This window comes from Tyto alba, unplaced genomic scaffold (genome assembly GCF_018691265.1).
Source record: "Tyto alba isolate M040663 unplaced genomic scaffold, T.alba_DEE_v4.0 Super-Scaffold_1000006, whole genome shotgun sequence".
Classification (NCBI taxonomy): Eukaryota; Metazoa; Chordata; class Aves; order Strigiformes; family Tytonidae; genus Tyto; species Tyto alba.
Genome location: NW_024881272.1, coordinates 4458412 through 4473078, shown reverse-complemented (window position 1 = coordinate 4473078; position 14667 = coordinate 4458412). Strand labels below are relative to the sequence as shown.

General features: G+C 43.4%; 1 protein-coding gene across 3 annotated transcripts in view; it reads left to right on the top strand.

Moving 5' to 3' along the window:
* Window positions 1-14667, top strand: part of COP1 (COP1 E3 ubiquitin ligase) — a 129310-nt gene that overhangs the window by 92053 nt on the left and 22590 nt on the right. For all 3 annotated transcript variants that reach the window (XM_042804750.1, XM_042804744.1, XM_032995544.2), the window contains exons 17-18: window positions 3243-3367; window positions 4478-4638. In XM_042804750.1, coding sequence (XP_042660684.1) covers window positions 3243-3367; window positions 4478-4638 — 286 coding nt within the window. The remainder of the gene's footprint in view (window positions 1-3242; window positions 3368-4477; window positions 4639-14667) is intronic.

Sequence of the window (14667 nt, the reverse complement as noted above, 5' to 3'; positions counted from 1 at the left end):
AGTTATGTGGCCAGATGTATCTGTCCCAAAACCAGATGTGGCTGCCCCAGTTCTAGGTAGGTTTTCAGCTGTGTGGGAATGTCTGTTGGATCACGACGTGAAAGCTTTGAATGGCTACAAACTTCCTTCAGTAAAGCAGAGGTGAGCCCCTCTTACACAGTGAGGGAAATGCAGGCAACCTTGGGGCGTTGCAGGGGCATCTTTGAACTCAACACGCTCGTGTATAACACCCGAGGGCAGCAGGGATGGATCACAGGGGTTAATCTAGTCCCAGAAAGTATGCCTGCTGCTTTATACCAAGCCGATGATTACCCAGCTTGGCTCTGTCCCATGTGTTCACACTGCTCCAGAAGCCCAGAGCCAAAGCAGAGCACTTTAAGGTATATTCATTCAGTCTGCTAGTGAGTTACTCTGAGATGTGTGATTGAAGATTCCCTGGTGGCTTCTGGTACTGCTTATATTTTATCAGCTTCTCTCTTCTTATTGCCATTAACATTATAACTCTATACAGGTGCAAATTCATACCTAGAACACAGAGAAAATTAAATTTAATGCTTTGAACAAAATCTGGGTAAGAAGAAAGTTTTTAATAGGAGCAGAAGACCGGGAATGTTTTATAGTCGTGATCAGGTGGAGCATCATCTATGGGATGTTTCAAGACAGAATGGCCCTATCCTTCTTGAGCTGACCATCTGAGAAAGCTTATCACACAGTCCCAGGAGGAATGTCGATAAAACTGTCAGACTTGGACAGGCAACAACAGGGTGAGGGGACTAACTGGAGGGTTCACCTGTCTTTTTCTGCATGAACAGAAAGAAATGTCAGAGAGAGCAGATTATTTTTCATTACTGTCTTTTGCAAATTGAGGAGAGGAGACAGCAGTCATGATTCCCAAAAATCAAGCACTGATTTCTTTTAAGAAAAAATTATATGTATATTCAGATTCTCCAGATTTCTAGCTAAAGCTGTTTTATAGATTGCATTGATTTACTTTGCCTTGTAGAGTTAGGTTTTGACCTCAAGGGTGTTCAGAACTGCCTGGTGTTTAGCACAACACATTGATTGCAGTGCTGATTTACAGAGAGACAGATTTTTACAGAGCAGTGCATCCATGATATTTTTTTGGAGAGGGTGTGAAACCAGAAGAGCAGTGTAGCACCATCAGGATCAATGGCCTTTTCCTCTCCTTGAGGTCCAGTGGCAGATAACTTCTTTCTTTTACAGCATGCTTATCCTAAGCAATGCAAATACGGCTAGAGCTTGATAGGAATTTAACAGTAAAATCATGCCATTAGTAATAGACTTTAAGTGTTTTTATTTTAATGAAGAGAACGAAGACTGTATGCTACTAAAATAGAGAGGTTAAGTGCCTGTATATACAAGGTCTTCTTGATGGGTTAGCTAATAGCAGAAGCTGTCACAGGAATCTGACAGCTTGTAGACCAGGAATTAGTCTTTTGCTGCTTTACCCTGCCTGCAGAAAAGTTTAGTTTCCAGGCACCTCTGAAGCTCTTAAAAGCAGTGTTTTAAAAATACAGCTGCCCTAATGGCACAGAAGGCACCTCCCTGTAAGTGTGGACCAAAAAAGCAGTAGTGTATACCTTTTTCCCCCTTCTGTGAGCTCTGCTTGCTACTGTGGTGGTAAGGACAAGAGAAGGGATGAGAGTGAGCAGCAGCGTAGGCAGGGATGGATGTGGAACAAGCGTCAATCAGGGGAGCTGAATACTCTGTTTTAGGGCCCCCTGGTCAAGACCTGGGATGAGGAATGCACTCCTGCTTAAGTCACAGTATTACAGATAAAGTTCATACCTTCGTTCCGATCTGACCTCATACTATTATTACAAATGACTAACAAATCTTGCTGCAGCTCCCTTATCGCTCCTTTGTCATTCCAGCTGTCATTGAGGACTGAGATAAGGTTTTTGCAGTATAGCATGAGGTGCATCTCTCCTCTTTTGTGCTATATTTTTAGGAAAATGTGACATTGGTGCAAGGCTAATGTCTTATGTCATTGGTACTATTTGATGAATATTGGGTGGGGGCTTTTCCCTTCAACTCCAAATATTCAGAAAGCAGCAAGGTTGGGTGACACGACCTGCATGAGGGGAGCGTTGCCTGCCTCCCCTCCCTCCCACCCAGGAGGCTGACAAGTCCCGCTCCCGACCTCTTTCAAATTTAAGATGGGAACAGCACTACACCTTTCCTCAAAGATGGCTTCACGAGGCTTTGGTCCCACCACATCACCATTTGTTCCCCTACTGAGGAGCGTATCTCCATAAGTCAGTGAGTGCCAGAATAGCAGAGCCTGGTGACTGCTAGAGCATAACGCCTGTGAAGTGAGAGGCGCTCATGTCCTCTTGGGTTTGGGGGAAAAAATAATTTTCTATCTCCTGGAAACATGGGATTTTCCTGTTTCAGTTGAGCTCTGCCAGGCAGAGGAGACTACCTCCACCTCCTCTCTTTTGCCAAAGGGAGAATGTTTGCTCACAGTAAATAGAAAAACATTTTTAAGGCAGGTATGTTTTCATGTGGAGAAACAATGGAAAACATCAGGTTTAATCCCAACAGAGTTAGTATCTTTTTAATAGCAATATTTAGCTTCTCTGCCAAGCTGATAAAAGGAGAAGTTTGAGATCTGTATCCATGCAGTCTCAATTACACACGAGAAAACCACATCAATTTATTGCTAATAGCAACTCTGAGCTCCCAGAGGTTTTACGTGCTGCTGCTTGGTATTGGGCAGGAGGAGGAGAACATGCCTTCAGGATAGCTGGAGAGTGAAGAGACTGCTTTCTACCTGAGTCCCATAAAGGCATGAATGAGAGTTGCAGGTGGCATGGAGAAGGGAATAGATTTGGTCCATGCTGTAGAGGTTTAGGGGAAAAAAAAAAAAAAAAAAATAAGAATTCAGTGTGTTCAGGATGTGTGAGAATCTGAAAGAGGCAGTGATGGCCCAGAGGCTGTACAGTTCAGTGGAAAACTGCAATTGATAGGAGAAAGGATGAGTAATACTTTGGGGAAGTTTTTTATTCAAACATGTAATGCATTTTTACAGGTTTCTAAAATAACGTAGTACCTTTCCGAGCTCAAGCTGAGTTGCTTATGATTGAAAGTGGGATAAATCTCCTGGAGTGCACTAAGACTTCCTATGTTTACATTGCAAGCAGGGTGTTACGGAGCAGGGTTGCAAGCGAGGAGCTCTTGCCATACAGCAGCAGGGTAACTTGAAGTATTGTTTTCAGGTCAACAGACAGTCAGCTGAAGCTGTGGAACGTAGGGAAGCCTCACTGCTTGCGCTCCTTCAAGGGTCACATCAACGAGAAGAATTTCGTAGGGCTGGCGTCCAACGGAGACTACATCGCCTGTGGTGAGTAGAGCACCCATCCCAGCAAATGCTAATGGGACTCCTCGGAGCTGCTGGCTCTCCAGATGCAAAGCACACCAGCAGTTGTGCTGCGTAGCCTCATGGGCTTTTTAGTGGAGGATTACTCTGAACTTCCACCCTCCTTCACTTCCCAGGGGGTGGCATAAGGAACCCTGACCTAAGGGGGTCTGTGGTTGATTTCCTCCCATTTCAGATGCATTCTTTGTGTGTGATGATTCAGACTCGCTGTCACCAAAAATAAGCTACTAATGTAGTTGCTGCTGATATGACTTAGGTCTTTCAAGTTGATGAACTGGCACATCCTCCCGCATCTTTCTAAGGAAGAGCAGAAGCCTGGACCACACGAGGGTCCTGTACTTGACACTTAGTGCGGCATTCTGCATGGCAAAGCAATAACGCCCTCATTGTGAAAAACTTCCTAGAAGACCAAGTCATCCAGAAGCACTTACCCCTTAGCTGTTTTTGTCCTTTCACCGCTTACGTTGACCTGTTGAACCTCTGTAAATCCACCGGTCTTGGTGGGAAAGCAGTGACAGGCTGATAGCTGTGGGATGAGCAGAACAGCTGTGACAGCGCTGAAGGGAGGACCTTAGCTTGTGTATTCTCTGATCTCCGTACAGCTTGCAAGACAGAAATTAGGATAGATTTCTAAATAAAGCCTGCACACTGTCTAGCCTCTCTGCCTTAAACCTCCACAGACCAAACTGTCATCCCAGATTACGGCAAGCAGAACTGTGACAGTGCTACCTGCCTTAGAGCTGTAACGCCGCGCAGGCTGGGTGTGCTAGCGTAGATGCTCTGCTCTGCTCAGAATTCTCTGCCCTAAGGAGGTTAAGGGGAACGGTTGGGATCCTGTATGCTTTGCAAGTGCGCCGCATACTGCAGTTGTCTTATAATAAAACCTGATCCTGTTATTAAGCACCGGGAAAGTTTGCTGTGGAGCACTCTCAGTTGCCAGGGCAGCGTGAGCGTGATGATAAACTACAAGGAGAAAGTGTCTGGTTCTGTCTTAAACAATGAAAGAGCTAAGAAACCTTATTTCTTTTCCCACTACCAGAATCTGAACTTGTATATTTATTTTTTTATTTCTAGGAAGCGAAAATAATTCCCTTTACCTATACTATAAGGGCCTCTCAAAGACACTGCTGACATTCAAGTTTGATACAGTCAAAAGTGTCCTGGACAAGGACCGGAAAGAAGATGACACAAATGAGTTTGTGAGTGCTGTATGCTGGAGGGCACTACCAGATGGGGTAAGCTTTTTGCTCAGACACCCAGCCGGGTGCGAAAGGAATGCCTCCTGCTTTCTTATGAAATAACACTGTGCTTGGTATTTTCCTGTTTATGGGTTTTGCAGATCGGCATGAGAACATCAAGATCTGCGGGGTAACTGAAATGCTGAGGGAGAAAGGGCTGCTGTGCTCTTAACTATTCCACCTGGGTGTTTGAATTTCTCTACTTGGCATCTGAAATCCCAAAAGCAGCATTGTATTTCTGGCATTTAATATTTTTTTTGTGGATGCATTAGTGAGTTTTTTGTTGCTTTAATGAAGGCACCTGCAGATACTCTCTGTGGAGCTTTATCTCAATGTTACTGTGTCAATATGGGCTTGCTCATTGAAATACAGCCCCTGTGTTTCGATGAGTAGATATGTAAAGGAGGTGAGCCCAGGCTGCAGTCACCTCAATGACTGTTCCAGTGACACTTAATTCATATACATAGCATGTGTACTAATGCTGCAGGCAGACCTGACTGCAGCTTTTGTGTGAGTGGCCTTTCGGCACAGAGCTGCTCTGGAAAACAAAATGCTGCTTTTAAATTCAGAGTGCTCTTGAAATCCTTACATAAAAAAAAAAACTTGAGCAAGTAACTCTCTTGTATGTACAAGGGTTTGCAGATCAAATACTTAATGGGCTTGTTGGGAGGGGGAGGAAAGGAGCTCGTCCTAAATACAATCTTCCAAGTAGCTAAAGTGGAATGTTGCCTAATTGATATCCTGAGATGTTGCATTCACAAAGATAGCATTTTGGAAGGATAATGTCTACCAATCTGTTTCAGGATGAAGAAATTGCCCCCACAGCTGTGATTCAGTTGTCACTGGCATAAACTCACTTCAGATAGACGCTTATGAGTCAAAACAAAAATAAAACCCGGTCTGAAACTGGAGTTTGGATTTAAAAGTAAAAAGTGGGCTGTTGTGGTTTGAACGGTGGGCATGAGCCTTGGTGATGTAGCGTCCCCAACTGCTTTCCGGGTGGCGATTTAGGAGGGTTTGGTACACACAGATGTCGTGTCTCAGATGAAGAGTGGCTGTTAGAAGTTGTGTAATTCGTCTTTCTGCTGTCTAAGAACATGCTGTGGGAACCTGTGTGTCCAGAAAGGCCCTTCCCTGAACTGTTTTCACTGCAGCATTTCTGTGCTGGGCTGTCCTGCCCACTGACCTCCTGGGCAGCTTTTCTACAGGCAAGAGGCTAACTAGGGATGTCTCACCCCTGGTGTTATTTCTGTTGCCGTCTGCTCTTTATCAGTCCTTTCTCTGAATAACATGCTTTAGTATAATGGACCTTCTGCTTAAGTGACTGAGAAACTTTTGAGCAGTCACCAAGGGTTGTCAAGCAATTCTTTGCCACCAATATGAAAAATACTGAGCAAAAATGTAGTAGTTAAATCAGGCCCATCAAGATTGCACTGAATAACGTTCAGGCTTCACTCCATTAAGCAGCACTCAGAACCCGTCACTATTCTGATCATTTATTTTTTTTCCGTCATTCCTCTGCTTTTCCCTGAGCTTCTCCTAAATTAGCCTGTTTCTCCTGTGGCAGCCACAGTAACTGGCTCTCGTTTGTAAAGAAAGCAGCAAAAAGCTGCCAGTGATCTGAGAGCCACTGGCTGGGTGTTCTGCTTCCATGTTTGACCTCTGCCTGTGGTGCATGCCATCCTGCTTTACATACTGAACAAGTAGCCTCGCTTGCTTTTGCCAAGAGGCCTTAATGCTTCCTTGCACCACATGTCCAGTCCCCCCCCGAGACGAGAAGTGCTCTTCACCGATGCAGCCGCACATTTCTCTTCCCTCTTGTAGTGGCACAGCAGTCCTCTCCTACCTAATTGAAACTTTGCTCATGTTCTTAGGAAATTAAATTACTGCACAGCCAAAGGTCACTTATGTCCAAAAAGTCTTGCTCAAATGATGAAACTCTTTTATTCTCCATTTTGATAATGTTTCTTAAATTTGGCATGAGATTTTTTTTCAAATGAGCTTCATATATATATATATATATTATATATATATATATATATAGGCTTCCCTAAAAGCTGGCGTGGTTTTTAATGATGCTCAGATGAGCCAGAGAAGGCTTTTGCCTCACAGTGCTGTGGGAATTGGGAAACCCACAGCCTATTTCTGGCTTATTTGCAGACTTTGATCCCAGGTGAGTTACTCTGCCTTAGTTTCCTAATTATCAGAGTTACGGCACCTTCCTCTCACGGCTGGTGGTGATCACGCCTGCTCTGCTGAAGGGTGCCTGTATCGAAGCAGCTTCAGCCTACCAGCCAGGCTGAGAAACCTGCCCCAGCGCCACGGGGAGCAGGGCAAGTAAGCTTTGTACTGCCGTGGGCAAGCTGTTCCCGTGCCCGGGTGGGCTGGTTCAAAGCCACCTCGCTCGTCCCCGTGCCACGGTCCCTGGGCAGTAGCTTCAGCTGGTTACTTGGAGTGTTCCTGAGCGGGGAGATGTGGCCACTGTGTGCCAGCCGTTCCCCAGCGGAGCAGGCTTTCCTCGGTTTCCCTGGGGTGTTGCTCTCAAGGATTGTTCTTTAATTAACCTTTCGAGATGAGATGAGTAAGTTTCAGATCTGTCAGTTATCTTGGGAAGTATGAGCACATGTAGTCCTTCACTTCATGCACTTAAGTGCAAAATCTCAGATCCTAATTAAAACTTAGCTAAAACTTTCAGATGAAATGTCATTGATTCTTTCTTAAATCTATTTTTATGTAATTCAAGCTTTTACTTCCTCCTGAGCCAAAGTCAAGCTGTGCCAGCAGCCCTTGCCAGAACCCATCTTTTTTATTTTTTGTTCCCTCTGCGTTGGTTTTCCTTCACTCACAAAGATGCAGGGACACTTTTGCTAGAGCTGTCACCTTTCCAACTGCAAAGGTCCAGCCGGTTCCTGCCTTCCACCTGTGTCAAAGCCATAATGAGGGAGAGAAATTGTTCTCTGTAAGTGCTTATTAACATTTTGCATCGGGCTTACTCGCTTTTCAGCTCTTAGGTAATGTTTAGAAATAAGCACTAGCTTGTAGGCTAATAGTTTTGTTAGACTCTGGGCAAAAAAACAGGCAAACAAAAAAACCTCTCAGCAGGTACATCAGGAAGCAAACGTTTGTTCTGCTTCTTGCAGTGCTGTGTTTTGGACAAAAGTAAATAGGCTGTTTAATATTTTTTAAATAGCACTTATATCTTGTGGGGAACGCCATTTCTCACTTTTCATTTGACTCTAAAAATGGATCAATATTTGGAAGTAGAGGAAGCTTCGGGACACTTTCGGCCGAAGTGACCTGATGAACACGAGTCAGACACAGAGGGGCTTTTCAGAACCTCCCCTGAGCCAAATCCTTCTATTTCCCAAGTCAAGGATTTTATAATATACCTGTGCCATCCTTTGTTTCTGGCACCTTGGCAAGATTCAGCCAGCTTGATTTGAAATGTGAATCTGATCTTGAGATTAGGAAACACATTCTTCTATTTCATTAGCATGTAAGCAGACAATGCTTTTTCATGTAGGGATGCTCTTGCATGTAGAGAAAGGAAATTACAGTAGCTGTAGCAGCTCACTGCAGCTAGGTGGGTAGAGCTGCTGTATTTGTCTTGAGAGTGTCATTCCAGTTACATCTAGGTATGTGGATAGTAGCTGAAGGAGGTTGGTTTGTACTTCATTTTCCCTTATGTGTCCTATATGATGTTTTCCCCTTCCCTAAAGGGGACACCTTTTGTTTGGACCTGCTTTGCCATATTGCAGAGTTCAAGATGTGCCCCATACAGCTGTGTTAAGTAATCGCATCTCAAGTAGCCACTTTCCCAGTCATGGTTAGTGTTTCTCAGAAAGAAGCTGTCAAAAGAGAAACCAAGGCTGAACCTGCTCCCAGGACAGCAAAAAGGTATTACTGCTGAACACAGAAGCAATTTGATTATGTAGATTAAGCATGGCTCAATCTATCATAATCACTGTAAAGAAGCCATTTAATTTGGTACCTGTTTGCATGAGTATTCATTACTGCTGATAAGCAGGTTAGCTGGGGAAAGATTTCTCAAGCAGAAATGTCAAGGCTTTGATACCAGTAAGGAGATACAGATAAGAGCAGGAGAATGCCATGCAAATTAGCTTAGGTAAAACTTTGGTTGGTTGGTTTATTTTGGTTTTGGTTTTGTTTTGTTTTGTTTTTTTCCTTTTAGAGAGGTAAGGAAGGGAAATCCATTGAGAACAGTGCTTCAGACTTTAGCCAAGTCCCCTCGCTGCAGTGAGGGGGTGGGTGCAGGGACTCCTGGTACTTGGCTCTGGGAGCGGCGGCGTGGCAGTGCTGTGAAAGCATCCCCCTCTGCCTGAGGGGGGAGAGCAGAAACCCATGTATGCATTTTCTCACCTCGTGGCTCTCCAGAAGTCATTTTAATTTAGGGGAATCTCAAAACAATCATCTAGCCACGAGTGAGAGAAGCAGGCTCTGGGACTCTGGGCTTCAGGTTGCCTTTAGGCACTGTCGTATGATGGAATCATCTTCATAATTAGTCTTGCATCTCTAAACTTCTCTTTGTTAATCTAAGAGGATGGAAATATTCCCTTCAAATAGGTTTTTGGTGCATCTCTTCAGAAAATGAGCTTTTCTTCTGTTTATTTTTCCTTTCCTCTGAACATTCAGCTTTGTTTCTTAATGATGTCTGGCTTGAATTCTTTAAATAGAAACCTATAATTGTACCACAATAAGCTGGTCACTTAATGGAGCAGTAATCTTGTTCACTGATAAAAAGTAGCCATCTTTTGTTTCCCAGTAGCCTAATAAATGGTATACAGTGTACACAGGAGCTAGTCAGGGACTCTGATAATTTATAATCAGCAAATTGGCTCCCTTTGCTGGAATTAATTTAGCCAATACAAATTATTTTGGGAAGTGATTCATTGCCATTTTAAAGCGCTAATTAATTTGGATGACTTATGAACATTAAAAATGAAACCTCCTTTGTCATTCCCAAATAACTAAATGCTTATTCAGTGTCATTCTTAAATTATTTGTATCGACTGTAACTACATCTCTTGTAACTTGAAATATGAATTCCAGTGGGATTTTGGGGGGGAAAACAAGTGTAAGACTTTATATTTTTTGTTCCGCTTTGCTGCTGAAATTTTCCAGTCTCAAAATTGGTGAGAATTTTGACTTCCAGCTTCAACTCTGTGTTGTTTTATTTTTGCAGTATCCTCAACTAGCTGTTCAGATGTCAGTTAAGATATGCTTAGGTAGTAATCTAAATCTTAGGAGATAAATGCCTGCCTGGAGTGCTCAGACCCAAGCTGCCCCTTGCCTGCCCCTGGTACCAGCTGTGGCACAGGGAGCAGTGTGAGTAGCTCCAACCGCCGTATTTTTGGGGTTCTTCCTGTTTTCTGACTCATCCTTTCTTTCCTAGACCAGAGCAGGCTCATAGCATTCTGGTGCAGCATCTCCCAAACCGGCATTCTTGCAGGTTATTCTCTGGTCCAGTGCCAAACTGCTGCTTCATCCTGGAAAACACGGTGGTGGTCTTCTCTCTCATATTGAAATGCACAGCAGTTTATGGGAGGCTCAGAATCAACTTTTAAAAGAACAAGATGTGACTTTGATGGGGTTTATTCTACTGGATTTTCTCCCCCTTCTGAAAATCTTCAAAGATTTTCCTCCCTCCTGTGGAAGCTGTCTAAGCCCTGTAGCATGCGTGCTGTGAGGCTCGCAGCTGGCTGTGTGATGGCTTCCCACTCCTCCCGACATGCCCTCTGCTCTCTAGCCATTGGCAATGCTTTAAACAAGAAGTTTTCTTTGACTTTTTTTTTTTTTTTTACTTTCCTGCTTTACACTTTCATTGCGTAGTAAATGTATTTTATTTCTCTTCTACCCTTTGTCATGTCTGTTGCTCCCTTACTCATTTGAAAGTCTCAAATCTTCGTTAAAAACAAGTGGAACCCAGAATATCAAAAGATACATCATGCATGCTTGATTTTTTTCCCCCAAATTTTAGCATATTGCTTATGTGTACCAACACAGGCTGTATATATTGTTTTATATACTGCTTGAAAACTATTTTCATCTGCAGAATAATTTCTACCTTGCTGATAAAAGATGTTGCAAGTTCAGTATGTATGCTTCTTTGTGCGGAACATGCTCATATACTTTCATACCCATATTTTCAAGTGCTCGTTTTACTCTCTATTGTTTCTGTGGCTAAGGACAATTAATTAAAAAATACCCGGGTGAGTAACAATATTTTACTCCCCATCACAACCCTTGGAGTCCAACTGCAGAGAACTTTGTGGGAAAAAAAAAAAAATCATACTCTGTTATTAACAGTTCATGCCTTATGTTGAAATCTCAGTGTGTTGACACTTTGGTCCATAGGAAAGACCATCTTGATAATCTGATTATGCAAATGACAGGCTTCAGGAGAAAGTGTTTAATTTTGAGTCTTCTGTAGAAGAAAAATATTGGTAAACGTTCTTTTGTTACTGCCCTCTCCCCAGTTGCAGGACACCCTCTGAGCTCCCTCCCGGTGAGCGCGGTCACTTGCTGGACCGCACCGCTGCCGCAGTCGAGCGTGGGCAGGTGTGAAAGGAGCCAGGCAATTCCCTGATAACCCTGACCTCTGTCTGCTGTGCTGCTCCTGCCTAGTGTGTGCGGGGCGGGTGGAAAAAAAGTGTATTGCACCATTTATTTTGCCGTTTCAGGTCTCGAGGTGGCACGCCAGCGGGTAGCTGGTGCATCAGCGCCTGTGTTAACTCTTCTTTTTCTAGAGACAGAGCAGCTGGCCCTGTCACCGCTATGAACAGAGGGGACGAGTCTGTCGCTTCTGTTCGGATCTGGAAGTTCAGGTCCCCTGTGGTACTGCAGCATTCTGATATCATTCTAGCTTCTATTTTAAGAATAGCTTCTCTAAGAAATGTAGGTGGCTCGGGTTTTTCTTCTTTGTTGGTGTTAAGTTTACATTTGCAAACTCAATTTCTCTCTCCTTCTGCAAGGTGAGGCTTTTTTTTCTTCCCCCCTGCATAATGACAGGAAATTTCCAAGGGTTTGATTTTATTTTAAGTGAGATCAAAGTCGCACATGTTTCTTGAATGAAGGCAGCATTTACTCTTTCAGACTTTTACAGCTGATATTAGCTTACCAGTGCATCTCTTCTAATGCCAAGAGAAGTAGTCAGCGTGCTGTAGATAGGGCTGAGGTCCTCCTTATTAGAGTCATTGCTTTCCTAGAGCAAGTGAATGACATAGTGGTCGACATAACTCTGAGTGCTGTTGACATTACAGTTCCAGTAGCTGATCCCAATGGTGCAGCTGTAGAGATAATGGATTGCAGTTCATTGCCGGTGCAAGCAGAGGTCCGAACAGGCTCTTGTTGTTTTCTAGGCTTTAAAAAATAAGAGCATCCCAATGCAATCACAAATTGTATTGCTATGATACACACTGTGAACTGGGGATGCAAAGAAGTCTCTCTGCAGCTGTCATTAAACTTGTAAGTGGATGTTTCTCTCCTGTTGGGACTCTGCTGCTTTAGTAACCATCAATTCTTTATTCAAGTATGAGTTTTATAACAGATGAACCCGAGTCAGGAATTCACCTGGAACCTGGACTTCATTCCTGACTCCATCCCCAACTCCCTGATGAACTGTCATGTTACAAGGTACAAGCTGAAGTGCAGCAGCATCTATCATGTGGCCCTTTGTATAAGCTATGTCCCAAACAGTACAACTTCATAGAAAATTACTTGTATCAGAGTGATTCTCGGGGTCACCCTTATATTATATATTGAGGTAGAGAGAGAAAAGGCAGATTTGTATTCAGAGAGCATTTGCTTTTAGAATTAAATAATTGGACAACTGTTTTCCCTTCCCACCCAACCTCTGCACTGCTGCTGCTGGACCCCTTGGTCTGAACTCTGATACATACTCTGCTGGGTTCTAGAGACACTGATTGAATAATCAATTAGACTGTTGTAAGGTTTGGGGTTTTTTTTTTCAGACGATGCCTGGAAACCTCCTTATCACGAGTTGTAATCTCCAATCTTCCCATGTTTATTCCTAGTGTTACGCTTTTGTCTCACGGGCTTTTTACCCTCTATTACCCAGGGGATTAGAGGTGGCAGGCATGATCTCTCTTCGCCCACAACTCTTAGCCTTTGGGCAGGAGGGCCCAAAGTATTTTCTGGGGTTTTTATGATTTATATTATGTATAACGTCATGGAGCAGAGCCCCCTGAAAGCAGGAAGTCATTGTAGGATCCAAGCAAGTGTTTTGTAGGTACTGAGCCAACATCTGTTGCCTGATCTCATGCTCCAACCAAAGCTGGTCTCCTCCGAGTCACAGCATCTCCTGTGTGAGCAGCCTCTGCTATCCTATCCGCTGCTGGCTTTTTATTTTTCTTGAAGTGCTGTCTATTTCCTGAGGTCTCTGGTTGGCACCAGGTGCCAGTAAGATGAGGTCTGACTGCTCGGAGCTAATCTCAGCAAGTCGGGCAGTGTTCAGTGTTCTACGAAGCAGATGAAGGGGTTCATTTAAGATGGGAGCTGCAGGGGTAAAGCTGCATTTCTCAATACTCAGTCAGTGCTAAAGGAGGACTCTGGTTTCAGACCAGCAAGAGCAAAGCGAGAGAGAGTGAAGTAGGTTTTGAAAAGCCATTGGCGTTGGGCTAACCACCGCCTTTGAAGTCTGCTTCAATGCAGCGGCAGAATTCCCATACCGAGGGTGTTCGAAACCCTCGCTGCTGGTGGTCTGCTGTCACTGCTGTTTGAAGGTGGGTTTATAACCTCATTCCCTCTAACAAGTGGCACTGCTTCAATTACAGTCAAAGCAGCCTCGCAACATTGTTGGGTTTGGGTTTTTTTTTCTTTTTTTCCCCCCATTCTTCAGTGCAGCTACCCATGGCAAGGCCTGCCAGGCCACCACCATTCAGCAGTCACAGCTCATGAGCTGCATCAACCTTTCAATCTAGTGTTCCTAATTAAGCAGTTTTAATGGCAGGATTTAATGTTTTACAGAGTCTAAACGAAGTGGAAAAAATATGAACTGGTTTTTTTTTTTTTTTTTTTCTTTCCAGCATAAGATTTTGATCAGATAATTTAACCTCTGGGTGAAATGGAAGTAGGAGCATTTATGCACAGGTGGTTTTCTCTGCAAAAGCTTTACTTTGTGTAGATCCTAGCATTAATATATTAACTGCTTGGCTTTGGGAAACTGTTCTGAATGTTTTCATGTGCTTTCTGCCCTTCTGTTATCAATAACAAAACCCCAAAGCGTTTTGAAACCCGGTAACTTGTAACCAGCTTAATGCCAATTGCGTTGCATATTAGTAAAGCACCGATTAAGGCTTCTATGACACTCCCTGTAAAAACAACTGCTCAGACTGGTTTTCCAACAGCAACACAGATTTGTATCCTTTTAACCTATTTAAATAACACTCGGTTTCCTTTTGGTGGTGTACTGATCTAATTCTAGCTAGTGCTAGATGAGCTGGCTATGTGCACGGACTGGAAACTGTCATTCCTTTGAAAGCAATCGTGTGTCTGAATTGAAGCTACCTGGATATATAATTAGGTTATGTAATTATTTTATATAGGATACACACGGAGTTATAATAATCAGTCCTTCATAAGGAAGAGAAAGCCAGTATGGCAGGAAAGTTATGTTTAGTAATTTAATGAGTACCTTTTAGACGGGAAATTATACTGTTAAATTTGGGGTTGTGCAGCTGAATGGAGTTGCATTCACCCTTGCGCAAGGTGTTCTGAATTCTGCAAGGGAAGCACTGCTTCAAACAATTATGTCTCTTATATGTTACTGTATATCATAATCACTTCCGAAACTTATCTGCTTGCTAAAGCTGGAGAGAAGTGAGCTGTTTGGTGCAGTACTGGATTTTCTAGTTTTACTTTCCTGTGTCTGAAGTGAATATTAAGTTAAGCAGAGAGGTCTAGCTGAGGTAGCCTGGGGAGCTGGCAGATGAGACAGTGCATTGTTTCCCATTTACTTACAATAATGAGAGATGCTGGAGGGAAGAT